We start from the raw sequence: 16,121 nt of genomic DNA on the forward strand, positions 1-16,121 counted from the left end.
TTGGTTTCTTCCACAAATATTTGAATATACCAATTAACTTCCTACGTATCTCCCTTGGTAGCTTCCATCACATTCAAGGGCATACCTCCCTATAAAATAATATAGTTGAGGTCATTTTCTTGATGCTTATATTTTTATTATTTATATATGATGGTGAACCAAAAATTAGACTATCTCCAATTCATCTATAGTGTCGTTTAAGACAAGAAAAGTCATCCAAGTGCAAGAAGGTCGTCCAGCATGGAGTCACTTGGACGACCGCCAAACACTTAGAAATTTTTGGAGTAAATCAATATCCAAAAGCTTATGATTCGGACCACGTTCTACTATTTTGAAGTAGGAGCAAAATTCTTATTCATTGCTCTGACTTCTCACTAAGTTCTTAACTTCTCATGGCAGTTGTAGAAGTTAAATCTGAACCTTCTAACTTTCATCCACGTTGAGAAAGTTACTAAACAAGTAACCACTCCAAAGCTCACTATAAAAGGACTCAGCCATATGAAATCAAAGTTTTTCACCACTTATAGAGTTGGAATTCCTGAGTTCAAGAGAGAAAACTAACTTAAGCATTGGAGGGTTCTTGGCCAGTTCACCCTGGTCACGTTTGATCTTGTGCTTCTTTCTTTTCAGGCCTTCCAAGCAATCTCAAGCCCATTAAAACCCGAAGCATTCAGCCTACTGATTTTCTATGCATCATCAATATATACTATAAAACCGAAGATGCATAACCTTATGTGCTCTCTAGTTGTTCTTAGGCAACATTTGCAACTTAATCACAGTTGTGTGTTATTGTGGTGTCTAAGGTTGGAAATAGAGTGACTATACAATTAGCAAGTTATGCAAAAAATCCAATACAAAGATTGTTGACAATTTTAAAATTTTCAGTAAACACTTGAATTGAAACTACAACTCCAATATGAAATAATCATCAATCAAGGCTACTACACCAGGTTATATATTTTTTAGGCATTTTCACTAGATCCACGTGTGCGAAAGTGTCAAATGATTGTGTCCGACATGAGTATAACCACCCTAACTAAAGTGTCTATGCAGTTTTGTTTCATAAAATTATTATTATATTTAGATCCATCTAAAATAAAATAAACATCCCAAAAATTTTCCACAATAACAAAAATTACCAATAGAAAACTAAAAACAATTAAGCACAATTGACCGATTTTACCAAAAACGAACAACCCAGTCCTTTTTAAAAAAATTATCAAAATAATTTTGTCATTGAAAGTTTAGCATATCGACCATAATTATAAGTGTGAGCCTTATTTGAGTCAGTAGAGCCTCCACTAGCTAAGTATGAGAGAGCCCTAATAGTAATGAAATGTTTTCGTTGTTGAAGACTTATCGATGCCACAAAGCACTTATCTCTCTCTCTCTCTCAGGGTTTCGCAAAATTTATACAAACTCGTCATTCTAAAGCCATTTGGTATTTATTTCTATAAAATATTGGAACGTGTAATTTGAACATAATTAGCTATTAAAAGGTCAATTTTCATCTCTATACTTTATTTGAATTAGCATGGTGGCAAGTTGGTATATTTTTTGCCGAGCAACTCTGGTTCAAATCCTTCACGCCTACAATTTTATTTTTTTTGAATTTTCAATTTTCGGTCCACCAGTGATAACAGCCACCGATTTTCCTCTCTTTCTCTGCCCTTTTGTTCAAAGTCTCCACCGTTTCTCATCACTAAAATCTCAATATATCTCATCCTTATTCTTTAGTTTTCCATCTAGGTTTTTTGCCGTTTGGCTTTTGTATTGTTGAATTGTTATTAATCTTGTTTTGTTTTTGTTTTCTTATTGGTTTCGCAGGGTCAGGGACAGACACAGGTGGAGGCATGGCCCCTCAGGCCCAAAAAATTTTTTTTAAGTAGGTTAATTTTCAAAAAAAAAAAAAAAAGACTTGGCCCCCTTACAAAAAGCTTGGGCTTGGGCCCTCTGAAATTGTAAACAATTAATCCACCCGGCTAGCCCACATGTTAAAAATAAAATAAAAAAGTTTAGACCAAAAATGTAAACCCAGCAATCCGACCGAAGACTCCTACCTCCTCTCCAAAGTCCGAACGGAAAAACAAAAGAAAAAAAGAAAAGAAAACCTAAGGCTGAAAAAAAAGACAGAGTGAGAGGCGAGAGGCTCAGAGACTTTGCCGCTGCCCACGCCGTGAGTGAAGCTACCAAAACGCTAGTGAAATCTTGCTGCTGCCCACGCCGTGACGCCGCCACCACGCGAGAGCGGCGAGACCCATCTGGCAGACCCATGCGACACCCATCTCGCCGTGACGCCGCTGCTGGCTTTGATCTTAAAAGCAATGCCAGACTTCTATCAAATGATACCTTTTTAAATACTTTATGAACAGGCATTGACTTGCAACTCAGTCTGATGAGCGCCTACACATATGTAAGGTCCGGTATTACTTCAATTGTAATTTAATTTCTTCATTATCAAGATGTTTTGACATTAATTCTGCTTGTTGTAGTGTCAGCTTTCATAATTTAAAAGTGCAATTTCATGTGTTTAGGTTTGTGCAATCAAAGCTCCTGGTTTTGGGGAAAATAGAAGAGCAAACTTAGATGATCTTGCCATTCTTACCGGGGGAGAGGTTATGCAATCTTTTACCCCAAAATTAATTTCTAATATATATATACACACACACATACACACACACACTTATAATATGCAGAGTATTTTTTCTTTGCTTTTCTCTTTTATATTTTTCTTTTTATGCTAAGACCTTTATTGTACAGGTTATCACTGAAGACCGTGGTTTAACCCTTGACAAAGTTCAATTTGAAATGCTTGGAACTGCAAAGAAGGTTTATGTTTTTGTGTAGAGTATGCTATGGTGCTATATTTGAATTTCTTTGGGACACAACTAACTTCAAAAAAGTAAAATAAAATAACAGGTGTCTGTCTCTCTTGATGACACAATAATTCTACATGGAGGTGGGGATAAGAAGCTGATTGAAGAAAGATGTGCAGAGGTATGCGTTTGGCTTTTCTCCTTAATTCCTTATTTATGTTCAAAATTTTTATTCAGTGTGCTATTCACTTGGATGAATTGTTTGCCAATTTTTTTGATCAATAATTTTGACACATTAGGAATTCACTTAGTGCTACATGCATGGGTGAAATCACAATTCTGATGACCTCCCTATAGTGGTATAAAGCTCTTACCTTTTTTTTTTTTGGTTGTCCCATTGGCTTTTTAGTTTTTATTTTTAATACTCAAATTCAACTCAACTTTACTCACAAAACTTCATTTTCAAAGGTTTTATTTGTTGAATTTCCTCAGCCAGCATCTACCTTGGTGTTTATTTGCAGTTAAATACTGACAGTGAGCATTTTGATTTGCTTTAGGCACCTTCATTCACAATAGCCTCAAATGCTGGTTTTGATGGTGCACTGGTTATTGGCAAATTGTTGGAACAAGATAATCATAATTTGGGTTTTGATGCTGCTAAAGGTTTGTTCTTTTATTTGCTACAAGAATTACCATCGTAGCCAACTTTACAATTTCGCATCCCTTTTCTTATTTCTGGGATTCAATTCTTCTCTTATTGGTGCTTGGGCTCCTGTCTCGGGGGATTTTTGGTCTATGGTAAAGCAAAATAGTGTAGGAAATTTCATGTTGTCTGAGTTGGAGCCTTTTCTGTCCAATAAAAAGAACATGGAAATGTCTGTGTCTAGACCCTGTAGGAATGGGGAGTGTCCACAAAGCCTTGTGCATTGTATGAAAGTTGAATTATTGACAATGGAAAACTTTCCAACATGTTTATATTGGGAATTCTTATGAAAGTTGAATTATCCAATTTATTGCATGTGGATCTTGTTTCTCTTTCTTTTCTTTTCTAGTTTTTCTATATTTGTCTCAACACCTGGACTAATATCAAGTGATGATTGTTTAAAGCTGTTTATTTAATACTTTCTTGGACATTTATTTAATAATAGTCCTTGTGCAAAACAGGTGGAGGAGAGAATCATAGATCCTCTCAAAGTGGTTAGAACAGCTTTAGTCGACGCTGCCAGGTAAAGATCATAGTTGGTTAAATGTGGAATCAATTGGAAAAAAGAATTATCTTTTCTTGTTTCTAAGATCTAATCATATTAGCTTCTGCCCCTCTCTTTGCATCTGCATTTTTTAATAAGTGAAGGATAGAAGTTAAATAAGTAATGACTAATGAACAATGTATGCAACTAAAAACATACATACAGATATATATCAATTGTTTTATGATTTTTTTGTTTTTGTCTTTGTGCTAAACAAAGCCTAGAGTTTGACCTTTGTATTGGTGGAAAATTATTTGCTGCATCCCTAACCTGCTTTTCTTTTCTAGATGTTATCTTTGGTGGGCCTAGGTAGTCAAATTTGCATCCATTTTAACATAACCTGATGCAGCATTGTCTTCTGTTTGAGGATCTGACCAAAGTATGCCATTCCATACTGCTTTTATGAGGGTCAATGTAATCGTGTAATATGTCTCTTATTTCAGTTGAAAATATTTTATTAGTAAAGAAGTTGCATTATCAAGTACTAGGGACCAGGATCTGAATGGTGGCTATGGCAGTTATTTTAGCAGGTTTTTCTGTGGTTGAAAATCAAGCAAGGGACATGTGCAATATGTGAAATTAATCTTTTCAAGATGAATTTAATGGTGTGGGCTGTATGGTTGGGTGTTCCATGTCATTTTTTTTTCTTTTGCTTACGACACGCCAATGCATCACCTTAGCATGGAGGGGCATTATGTACTTGGTTATATGTAGATTTGAGCTCTTTGTGCTTGTATGATTGAGAACTAACCTTTTTTCTTGTGAATGTTTTATCATTGATGGAAGGATTTGCTCCTCTTCACCTCTAAATCTATCAAAAGGGCCGCTTTGCAAGCTATCAGCAATGACCAAGTTTCTGTTTCCAGCCTTGTAACAGCTGTATTTACTCATGATCTTTGGTTGGAACACTACGAGTGCTATTGTCAGCTGTTTGAAGATGTCTATGCCACTTGCAGAAGGACAACTCTGTTGTTGGTTGGCTTCTCTGCTGGGAGGTGACAAATGCAATTTCAAAGTGAACATTGAGTTGGAGCTTGGATTTGCCCAGAGTCTGCGCATTATCAAGATGCCTGAATTGATGGAGTGCTTGTTGATCAATACCACCGTTTGGCTAGGCCACTGGTGAACTCATGAGAACGAGGTTGCCCCAGAACTCTCAACTGGTTAAGCTTGTTTGCTGCCAAACTGATTTGTGGGGTGGATAGAAGAGTCCTGCCGATCTCTGAGCCTCTACTATGAGATTCAATGTTTTGTGAATAGCAAATTAAATCTTCAAAATATTGTCAATATTCTTACCTTACAATTAACAAAAAAAGAAAAAAAATCTATTTAATTTTGAGATCGCATTTGAATATATAATATAGTTTTTTTTTCCAATTTCTTTTTCACGGTGAATAATGATTCAAGTCATTTGACTAAATTTGGTTAGCTTTGTCAATTGAGAGTCAGGGTAAAGGTGTGGGTCTCCAATCCAACTGCTCCTGTCATCTACAATTCTTGGCATATTTCGGATGGATTTGTCTTTTGCAATATCCTGATTTACTTGATTTGAGGTCTAATTAAGCGAATTATTGTGCACCACAGATGCTTTTAATGCTTCACTTGCTTTCAATTTTGGTTGTCTCTCATCAATTTAAGATCCGCAAGAAATCTATAAGCCAAATGTTATAAAAAGAGCTCAATATTGGAATGAGTGGGCACCGGAAACGTGGGTTGATGCAGATTATCCTTTAGGGATATTAAAAGATGAACATTTCTGGTGTGATAAAAAGTATTTAGGGAGTAGATGGACGCTCCGTTTGTTTCGATGGAAAACCTTGTGTAAAGATAGTTTTCCGTGTTTTCTAGTGTTTGGTAGCATAAAAAAAGATGAGTCAAAAGAAAACTATCTTTGGTCAATATAAAAAGTATGACTTATTTTTAGACATTGTTTTCCATTAAACTTTTTTAGAAAATAACTTTATCTCACAGCAAACTAAATAAGGGAAGTTAGGAAATTGTTTTTTAACTCATTTAAAATTGCTACCAAACATCGGAAAATGAGATAGTTTTATAGAAAATAATTTTTGAAAAATGACTCATTTTCTAGAAAACATCATTACTGAAACAAACAGAGCGTCCGAATAATAAGTTAGAAGGTTGCAAAATCTTATTGACCGACTGCTAAGAAGTTTCAAAATTTTGGACACTAGGAATCAAACGGACGCCTAAGCCAAACATCTATCTGCTTCTTTTCTTTTTCTTCTTTGGGTTGGTGAAGCCAACCAAACATCTATCTACTTAAAATAAAAGAGCCATGGCCAAAATGTCATATAGTCTGCCAAGCAGATTGTCCAAACTCAACATCTCCAAACAATTGATAGTGCCGAATGCATGTACTAGCTATTATCTCATCATTCAGCATTACTTCACATAACAAATACAGTGCTGGAAACCTTTTTTTTTTTGGTAAAGCAGCACAAGTACTGGAAACTAGTTGGTAGGGGCAGAAGCATCAAATACATGTTAAAATGCACAATTTTGTGTTCATGACAAGAAGATTCCTGATTCTATTTTCCAAGCAGTGATTGCAGATTCCTGGTATTGACAATTCAGAGTCTTTCAATGGTACACTAGTGGAGATCACCATTCCATGGTGAGTGTAATAGAACCAGTACAAAAATATGAGAACAAATTTTTATTCTTACCCCAAAAATGAATCTCAGAGCACCACAAATATCTTGTATATAATCATTATTCAGAGAAAATTATATAATAAACAATAGTACTTACAGGTAAAGCTTTTTCATAAGCTGAGTATTGTCATGTAAAAGCCCTTTCGGCATCACTTGCGTCTCTATGATTATGCGGGTTGTCAATCCCCCCCCAACCATTCCTCCAGTTTGGCTTCTTTATCAGCCTTGAAATCATCAAAGTTTTCTGAAACTAAAACTAAATTTTTACTCTGTAAGCTGACATCATTCTATTCTTCTTGCAGTGGACCATCTTCAAACAACATAAATTGATATCTAAAAACATGCAGTGCAACTCACATAAACAAGGGTAGTGCAACGCATGAAATTCAATCTCCCTTTCAATTAAAAATAAAATTCACTAAATTGTAGCATTTTCCGAAAAATTCAGTTATCAAATTATACAAATCACTGTCATTCCAGTGACCGAAAAATATCTTGTAGTGGAGTATTTCTAGCATTTTCTATTATTTTTTAACGTTGTTAATTTTCCTTTGAAAGCACTAGATTTGATGCCAACTTATATCGAATAAGTTCTGACCAGCTCTCCTGAAAAAAGTAGACATTGCTGATGAATAAGAAGCTTAAGCAAATTATGCAAAAACTGTAAAATATACTTCCAATACATATATTACCATAAAGGTTAGATTCAGTTTGATAATTTTTGTATGCATGTGCTTAATAACATACATGCCGCAATCATACCTGAAATATGTAAACAGTTAAAATTTAAGAAACCTAAAGAGACACAATAGTTATCATGTAAAAACCTAAATGGTCTCCCTTGCAACCCCATTTTACTAGTCTTTCTCTTGTTGTAATTCTGTCCTTTATGACCAGTTAGTTTATAAATACATGCTTGGGAATATGACCTGTGAACCAAATTAGCTTGTACACCAACTAACAGCTTGTTGGTTGGTTCTTTTTGTTTTTTAAAATCTCCTACTAAAGAAAAAGAAAAAAGAAATATGGATTGTGTAATAATGTTGTGTGTTAGGTTGAATTGGATATGTAGGTTGTTGTCTTACCTAGAAGATATGGTCTTGTTATGTAGGTCTAAATTAATGTGGACCACTTTGATACACACAGTTGGGTCAAATAAGATATAAAAAGTAAAAGATAGTCATGATGTGTTAAGGCTTACACAGGGCATGACACATAATGTTTTGTTTTAGGACTCATTGTTGAATTCATGAAACTTGATGTCCTTCATTGAGTGAATAAAATTTGTACTTAAAGAAATTGCAGAATTTTACCCCACTCTAGAATAACCAAATCAAAGAAAAATTAAAATATAAAACTAAATAACCTAAATATAATTTTACCCGACTCTAGACATGATGGCCTTGTTTCTAGATATAATAGCCTAAAGGGCAAAACTTAGATACAATATTTTATGTACTGTGAGTTAGGTTCCCTCCCTAAAAATCAGCCTATGAAATATTATCACAACCCCATAATCTTCTCAATCAATTCAAATCAAGCTTGGACAAACAAGTAATAAGTTTGAAAAAAACAACTCAATCCCACTGAACTGTGACAGAGTCCTTTATGCATGTATTTCTGGTTTTTAAGCATCAAATTAAAATTACTTCCAAAACCCACTGGTTGTTACACTATTTATGAACAGTATAAAATATTGCAACTTGCCAAACCTAGGACTTGGTTCTTTGTCTTCTTTCTTTGGTTATAAATATGCACAATTGGGTTAGGCTTTGATAGTATCTAACTATTTTGTCAACTAGTTCTCCACTCTGCCTAAGTAAAAGGGTATTCCATGTTCAAAGCCATAACATAAGACAACAAGTCCTTTCACCCTTTGTGTTCTACTGGTTTTTTTTGTCAAAAATTTGAATTTTTTTTTTTTTCCCTGAGATGGAGAGCCTTTTGGGTTTGCTTAGGATTCATGTCCATAGAGGGGTAAACCAACCTTGCAGTCAAGGATGTCAGATGCAGTGATCCTTATGTTGTTATCAAAATGGGCAAGCAGGTAAAAACATATTTAAGCTATTTTGAACTTACACATAATTGTACTCCTAAGTTAAATACTTCTTGTAGAATTTTCCACATTCAAACTCAAGATTATTTTATAAAATAAAAAAAAATAAAAAATAAAAAATAAAAAAACCAAAAATTGATGAAAAAAAGTTCCAATACGAGAAATTTTATTTAGCCTTAATCTCTCTGTACATTAACTTATTCACTGACCAATATTGGAACAAACCAAAAATTAAAAAGCGAAGACCAGATTTTTTCTGACACAAAAGATAGACAAACACTTGTTATATGCATTTGCAACTCAATATGAACAAACTCATTTCAACAAACGCCCTCAAAGCCTCAAAACTATTGCTGATGCTTCTTCTTCTTCTTAATTTCGGTATTTATTTAGGACACTTCAATATTTTAATATAGCACAAACCAATTCTAAAATTGGTGTTCTTACTGCCAAGGTGGTTGAAAAAAAAATAATAATCTCCTAAGTCCATAGGTTCATAGTATCGTGTCCTCCCCACACTCCCAACCAAATCAGTTTAGAATTCAATCTCTGCCACTCAAAACTTGAAAATGCCAAAGAAGTTGGCAGAACCAGCAAATGGTGCATTACCCTAAAATAAACTTAGTTATAAAATTTAATATGTGATGGTTAGACTCTTTTTTCAACTAATAAGGACATCTTCTACAACTCCTAGTTTAGAAAAATCCTAGTGCTCACTTATATCTTGGTAATCAAATACTCTGCATGGAAGGCTTAACTTAGATTTTAATTAAAAGGGGAAGCAAATGACCACTTCAAAGTATGTTCAAATGTGAACTGAATGATTTCTAAAACTATTTTTTAGACATTCTGATTGTGGGAGAGAATTCACCCACTAGGTGGCGCATGTTAACATCATTATGTAGCATGTACTGCATTCAAACACCCAGATGACTAAAATCATTTATGGTCTGCATTTAATATTCCTAACGGTCTAAAGTCTTTAAAAGAAACTTGTAATGCATTAATTTATATAAGAGAGGCCATACCTTGAGTATATGCTGGTAGCCAGGTTCAGCCTCAACCTCAGCCTCAGCCTCAGACTATTTTTCTAAAAGTGTTATTAATTTTATCCCAACTTATGGATAAGGGTTCCCATGTCTCACATCCCAAACTCAAAAGTGTAAAGATTTTTTTTTTTTTTTGAGAAACCAGTCTGTGAGACAGACCGATGCTTTTATTAAAACATAAGAAAACTAATCAAACAGAGCAAGGGGGATAATGTCCCCAGGTAAGTCTTCAACCTAAACATGATGTTCTAGTTCTAGCCCAACCCGAGATTTCTTTGCCAAAACCCTTCGGTGTAAAGTTTAATTTGTCAAATATATAAGAACCGAAACTCAAACAAAACAATAATATCATAAACCCACAAAGTTTAGAGAAGTAATATAAACCCATATTAGCGTTAATCATATGTAAAGAGAGAACCTGAAGATTGTGGGTGGCACCGCTGATTTAGAATGGAAGAGTAGAAGGGTCGCCGAGTCGTACGGGAAGAGATGAAGCGCCGCCAAGTTGGATTGGATATGAGTGCGCTGCTGATTTGAATATGGACTGGAAGAGAATAAGCTAGAGAGTGGCCGACGATTTGGATTGGATGAGAAGAAGCGCCTCCGATTTGAGGTTGTGGGTGCGTCGGGCTCTGAGGGTTTTGTGGATGCATCGCAGATGTGGTATCAACTGTCTAATTTAAGGGTTTTGTTTAGAGAGGCAAACAGAGCAATGAGCAAACGAAGTAGAGATGTAGAGATGCAAACGTGAGACAAGAGAAAAGGCTGAAAAGCGTGATGAATGTTTTAATTTTTTGTTTATATATAAAACCGGTTTAACCGGTAACCAAAAACCATTAAAATTACATCAACGGTCAAGATCAAAATGAGAGTAAATTAACGACTCAGATATAAGTGGGTACCGTACCCCTTTTTTTTGGGTATGGTAGAATGACCCATTATACTATATAATAAAAGTTGGGATTAGAAGTCATGGTTGTGCTAATTAATTTTTTTTTTTTTTTTTTTTTTTTGAGAAAGAAACTGATGGATTTTATTAATGAAATTCAACTACATCCAATTGTAAAATCGAAACAATATGTGATGGGACATCTTCCATCCATACTTGAAAATCTGGTATGCATAATGCATTTTTAGCCAGACTATGAGCAACCCCATTGTCATTTCTCTTAATGTGAGAGTACAACAATCTTACAAAATTGTTAGCAAACATTTTCACATCTTCTAATAGAAAACCCATTGGTGATAAGCTACGCTCTTCTGACTTCAAAGCTTGAGTCAGTCCAAGAGAATCACCTTTAAGGATAGTACTACGAAATCCCAACTCAAACGCCAATGACAATGCATTGAGGGCTGCCAGTGCCTCAATCACTTCAAACTTGTATGCTTGAGGGATTTTTTTGTGAGAAAGAAGCCAAAACAGCTCCATTACTCTCCCGTATTCCTACTCCAATACCAGACACCTTTGCTTCATCTATAAGGTGTCCAATGGTTGCTAGGGATACGTCCTCGCACAACAGAGAATCAATAGTGCGCTTTGGGTCACCTTCGAGAACAATGGCTGATAGACCACGCTCTTGAGCAAACTTAAGTGCTTCCTTGGCTGCAAAAGCCTCCACTGCATCAATAGAAAAGGGTAGAGAAATACTATCTTCCATGGATGCAATAATCCTGCCGTGCTCGTCCCTTATAATTACCTCAACACCTGCCTTCTGCTCCTTTCTAAAAATAGCTGTGTCTAAGTTAACCTTGAACATGTGATTGACTGGAGGAGTCCACCTCGTGTGTGGAGGAGCAAGGTTGCCACGGTCTGGAGGTTTTGGAGGAATTGAACGTACATAAGATGCTTGTGCAGACCAAGCATCTTGCAGAACCCGTAGGATTGGGAATGGTTTGTCACTAGTATGAAGAGCATTCCTACAAAGCCAAATCGTCCACGTTCTGACATTGGTTGGCTACTCTTCAATCTCTGCCGTTGTTTGTGATGATTGAATTAAAACCCTAAGGTTTTGTGATATTGTGACTTAGGTTGACACTTCTAGGGTTTTTTCATTTGAAATTACTCTGCATTGAAAGGTGGCTGGCTAAACAGATGAATCCTTAATTCCAGGAAACCCGGTATTTGATTCTGCATTAAATTCCTCCAAACTCCCCTTATCACTACCAGACCTTATCACTACAAGCTCTTTAATGCCGTGTTTCATGCTCTTCAAATTTGGCCCCAATAATTCGGAATTAATACCCTCCAACTGTACCAATGATTCCGTATCATTATTGTATTTCAACGCTTGCGTATTGGACAGATTAGCTGTATCTTCACCATGAGTAACGTTTGTAACGTATGCAGTAATGTCTTCCCCACCAAAATCAATATCCATATTCGGAATGACCCTTGTCTGAGATTCACAGTCTTCGCTGTCCTCCGCCGCCTTAGGGTGGCAGAAAGTAACAAGATCATACATAGTGTGAAGGTCCAAGGGAAGGAAGGGGTGAAGAGAAAAAATCCCAAGTGTAAGACCTATCAGAAACTGTTTCCCAAACCCCTCACAAAGGAAAGACCACTAAATTAAGTGGCTTCACTAAATTGCAAAAAAATTTATAGATTTAAAAAAAAATAGATATAATCTTTTTCTTTTTCTTTTTTGTTCTTATCTTCTTCTCCTATAATTTTTAAGTTGATAAAAATCTTGATTTAGTTACAATCCAAATTCTTCATCTAATTCTTTGTAATTAAAAAAAAATCTTAATTAAAAAAAATAGCAATGGCAGTAACTTTTTTTTTTTTTGGTTGGGTGAAAATCACTCAAGTTTCGGTGTCTCCTCCCATGCTTTCAAGGACAAAAATTAAATTTTCATGTAAGTCTCTCTACTTCAGATTTTTAAATGTTTATTAATTTAGATTGTTCTTAATTATTGAATTGAGGTTTCCACTTAAGTATGCTTTCAACCATTTTTTAAGTCAATAAAAAACTAAATTTGATTACAATCCAAATTCTTCATCTAATCACTTATCTTCTTCTCCTATAATTTTTAAATTGATAAAAATCTACCTTAATTTAATTACAATCAAAATTCTTCATCAAATACTTTATAAAAAAATCTTAATTAAAAAAAATAGCAAAGTAGTATAATCTTGCGGTAACTTTTTTTTTTTTTTTTTTGGTTGGCTGAAAATCACTCAAGTTTTGGTGTCTTCTCCCATGCTTTCAAGGAAAAAATATTAAATTTTCATGTAGTCTCTCTACTTCATATTTTTAAATGTCTAGTAATTTAGATTGTTTTTAATTATTGAATTGAGTTTTCCACTTAAATATGGTTTCAATAATTTTTTTTAATAGATTTTAATAATTAAATTCAAGGTTTTTCCATTTAAATATTACTTGAGCCTTAAATCTCAATATACTATGCAAAATCCTTTATAATTTTTTTAGGTATCTCCTTTTATATTAGTTATATATATAGTTATCTACTATCTTCCTTTCAATTATTTTATACATATATATGCCTTTTATTTTTTTTAGGAAACATATATATGCCTTTTATAACACCTTAGATTCACACAATATGTATTCATTATATAACTTAAAAGTAAGATATTCATTTATTTTTATTATCTAGTTTATTTTTTATTTTTAACTACATTAATAAAAAAAATTGTTTAAAAATGAATTTTGATTAAGTCGTGTATTGTATGAGCATAATACTAGTTTAAACTAAGACTTAATTACATTAAAAAACAAAATGTATTTTGACTCGAACATGCCAACATATAAAAAAATGACCCCATCAACCTTCCTACTTTACCCAACTCATATGTTAGCTTTCATAAAAAAAAAAATAAATAAATAAAAAAGATCTCATATGTTAGCAATAACTTTTGCGGTTTTACCACATTTTCCATTTGGTCATTTCCCCATTTGACCCTTGAACTTGCGCGTTTGTTCTATTCTTCTTCTTTTTTCTTTTTTCTTTTTTTTTTGAGAAACAAACACACACACAGGGGAGAGGAAAAGAGGTTCTAATACAAAAGCACAACAACTCCACTCAAAAGGCTTGGTAACTCAAAAGGCGTTTGTTCTATTCAGTTTGCTTTTAGATACATCATTAAAAAAGATGGAATTGAGCCCCCACACTTACAACTGGAAATGTATTTGGATTTCGGAAGATTCTGTACCCACCACCCAAAATACAACTTTCTATTTAGAAATGTAAGCACAATAGAATACCATCATGCATAGTAGGCATCTCCTTACCAACTAATCCCAAAACTACCTCCAATGTTGTTTGCCAAAACAATAATGCTAATACCACACACTTTCACACACATACTTTGTTACGAGTGTCTTATGTGGTAGACTATAATTGGTTGTCTATTATTATCACATGGATGCATTATTTCTTACCGTTGTGCAAACTAGCGCCCCAGGACGCAAATCAATAATAGAAAATAAGCGGAATTAAATAACAAGCACACATAAAGAACACAAGAATTTACATGGTTCGGCAAACTGTCTACTTCCATGACGATGACAGAGAAAATTCATTATAAAAAATGGGATAATTGCAGTAAACCAACTTATGCTTTGGCCGGTTTTAACAAAGTCTACCTATGGTTTAAAAAGTATCACTTAACCTAGCCTACTTGAGGTGCCCTCTGTTAGACAGCCGTAACCCACTTCTCCCATTTCACCTTTAAAAATAGGGGTAAATGTGTTTTTTTCATTATATTTTATGTCTTCTCCTCTTTTCTCTCCTTCTTCTTCACATAAAATATAAAAGAAAAATATCAAAAAGCAAGTCAAGATAAAATTTGTTTCATCATTTGATTATACATAATTAGCACAAAGTTTTACGAAAGAGGGTAGACAAAGAAATTTTTCAAACCATAACATAATTTTACAAATTTGAGTTAATAATCTCCATTACAAAATGGGGTGCCCATTTTCTGGGTTAAATGAGCTAAAATCAAAACCCATAAAATGTATATGGAATGATGCATTTAATGTTCTTACCCAATGCCCACTGCAATTGCCAAACATACTTTTACAATGTCAAGAAAACCAATACACCTACAGTCACAAACAAAGCCACAAATCCACGTGAACATACACCCACAAATTCACTAGGCTTCCACTATGAAATCCAAAAATTGACTACTCAATTCTTCTCAGAACAATCACAAAATAAAATGAATTAAATACAAATTGAGGATAAAAGGTATCCACCAGTTTCCACATTCAACCAAATTTTCATTTGTCGATGCCTCACCAAATTGCAGCTCTTTCATTTTTTGTAGAAATTAACATCCAAAGGCATCAACGTTTTGACAATAAATATAAAAAGCCTATAAATTTTGGCCTCAAGAAATTTCAACTCCAATGATTTTTCTTTGCATTAACTAACATTAGAAGGCATTAAAACGCTACTTCTATCTTTAGCCTAGGCTTTCTCTCTCTACAACTCCAACCCTCTCTCTTTTGCTGGGTTCTTTAAAAAAAAAAACCCAGATCTACAAGTAAAAAAAAATCTGCAAAAAAAAAAAAAAAAAAACCTAGCAATCTAGCAAATCCAACACCACAGCCAACTTGATAAACCATCAAATCATAGCCTCACCAAACTACCACCTCTAACACCACCACCGCTGTTATCCACCACCCAAAAACATAGATCTGGAAGCAAAATCAAAGAAACAAGAAAAACAAAATCGTGAGAAGATGAAACATTCAACTCACGAGATCGGAGTAGCGGCGAGTAGCAGAACAACCTAATTGTCAACATCAGCTGAGATCAAAGCAGTGGAAAGAGTTGTAGCGAGATCGGCGAGACTTGAGCATGAAATCGGAAGTGAGCACGCTATTAGTATCTTTCGTGTCCCTCTTATTCTTTGATGAATAATCTGTGTCTTTGTAGATTAATTTATACATAACCAAAACATAGAAAAAGTAGTTGTAGTAATCTAATCCTGTGTTAACGAGCCCCAAGAAAATAGTGTGAGAAAGTTTTTCTTAAGAGGTGTTTGATCCATTTTCTTTCTTTTTTTTTTTCTTTTTTTTTCTTTTTTTTTTTATGAAAATGTGTTTTTTCTAACGGCAATGGGAGAGGTGGGTAACAACTATCTAACTGAGGATACCTCAAGTAGGTTAAGTGATACTTTTTAAACCACAGGTAGGCTTTGTTAAAACCAGCCAAATCATAGGTTGGTTTACTGTAATTACCCCATAAAAAATTATGAAGATACAATAGTGCACAAGAACACTCTCAAGAATCCCAAATCCCAA

At 34.4% G+C, this 16,121-nt stretch overlaps 1 protein-coding gene and 1 long non-coding RNA gene across 7 annotated transcripts; one reads left to right on the plus strand and one right to left on the minus strand.

Moving 5' to 3' along the window:
- Nucleotides 1–2,026: 2,026 nt before the first annotated feature.
- Nucleotides 2,027–5,435, plus strand: LOC126720589 (chaperonin CPN60-like 2, mitochondrial). Of its 5 annotated transcripts, XR_007653518.1 has the most exons (8): nt 2,027–2,413; nt 2,535–2,615; nt 2,761–2,829; nt 2,920–2,997; nt 3,374–3,479; nt 3,981–4,042; nt 4,507–4,593; nt 4,850–5,435. XR_007653518.1 is itself a non-coding variant. In XM_050423192.1 (7 exons), the coding sequence occupies exons 1-6, from the start codon at nt 2,396–2,398 to the stop codon at nt 4,016–4,018; spliced, it is 390 nt and encodes a 129-aa protein (XP_050279149.1). In that variant the 5' UTR covers nt 2,027–2,395; the 3' UTR covers nt 4,019–4,042; nt 4,850–5,435. The 5 variants fall into 5 exon arrangements, 4 of the variants coding, with proteins under 4 accessions (XP_050279149.1, XP_050279150.1, XP_050279148.1 ...); XM_050423192.1 differs by lacking the exon at nt 4,507–4,593; XM_050423193.1 differs by having other exon boundaries at nt 4,507–4,897.
- Nucleotides 5,436–6,715: 1,280 nt separating this feature from the next.
- LOC126720590 (uncharacterized) lies at nt 6,716–10,612 on the minus strand. Of its 2 annotated transcripts, none has more exons than XR_007653519.1 (2): nt 10,262–10,612; nt 6,716–7,344 (listed from the first exon to the last, which is right to left on the minus strand). It is a non-coding gene; the product is annotated as an uncharacterized LOC126720590 (long non-coding RNA). The 2 variants fall into 2 exon arrangements; XR_007653520.1 differs by having other exon boundaries at nt 6,716–7,500.
- Nucleotides 10,613–16,121: the final 5,509 nt, after the last annotated feature.

Source organism: Quercus robur, chromosome 4 (assembly GCF_932294415.1).
Source record: "Quercus robur chromosome 4, dhQueRobu3.1, whole genome shotgun sequence".
Lineage (NCBI taxonomy): Eukaryota > Viridiplantae > Streptophyta > Magnoliopsida > Fagales > Fagaceae > Quercus > Quercus robur.

Excerpts from the sequence above, each read along its gene's own strand:
- LOC126720589 (XM_050423191.1), top strand. Across the intron at positions 2,830-2,919 it reads TGCTTGGAACTGCAAAGAAG|GTGTCTGTCTCTCTTGATGA; the intron begins GTTTATGTTTTT and ends ATAAAATAACAG. Across the intron at positions 4,043-4,849 it reads GCTTTAGTCGACGCTGCCAG|GATTTGCTCCTCTTCACCTC; the intron begins GTAAAGATCATA and ends CATTGATGGAAG.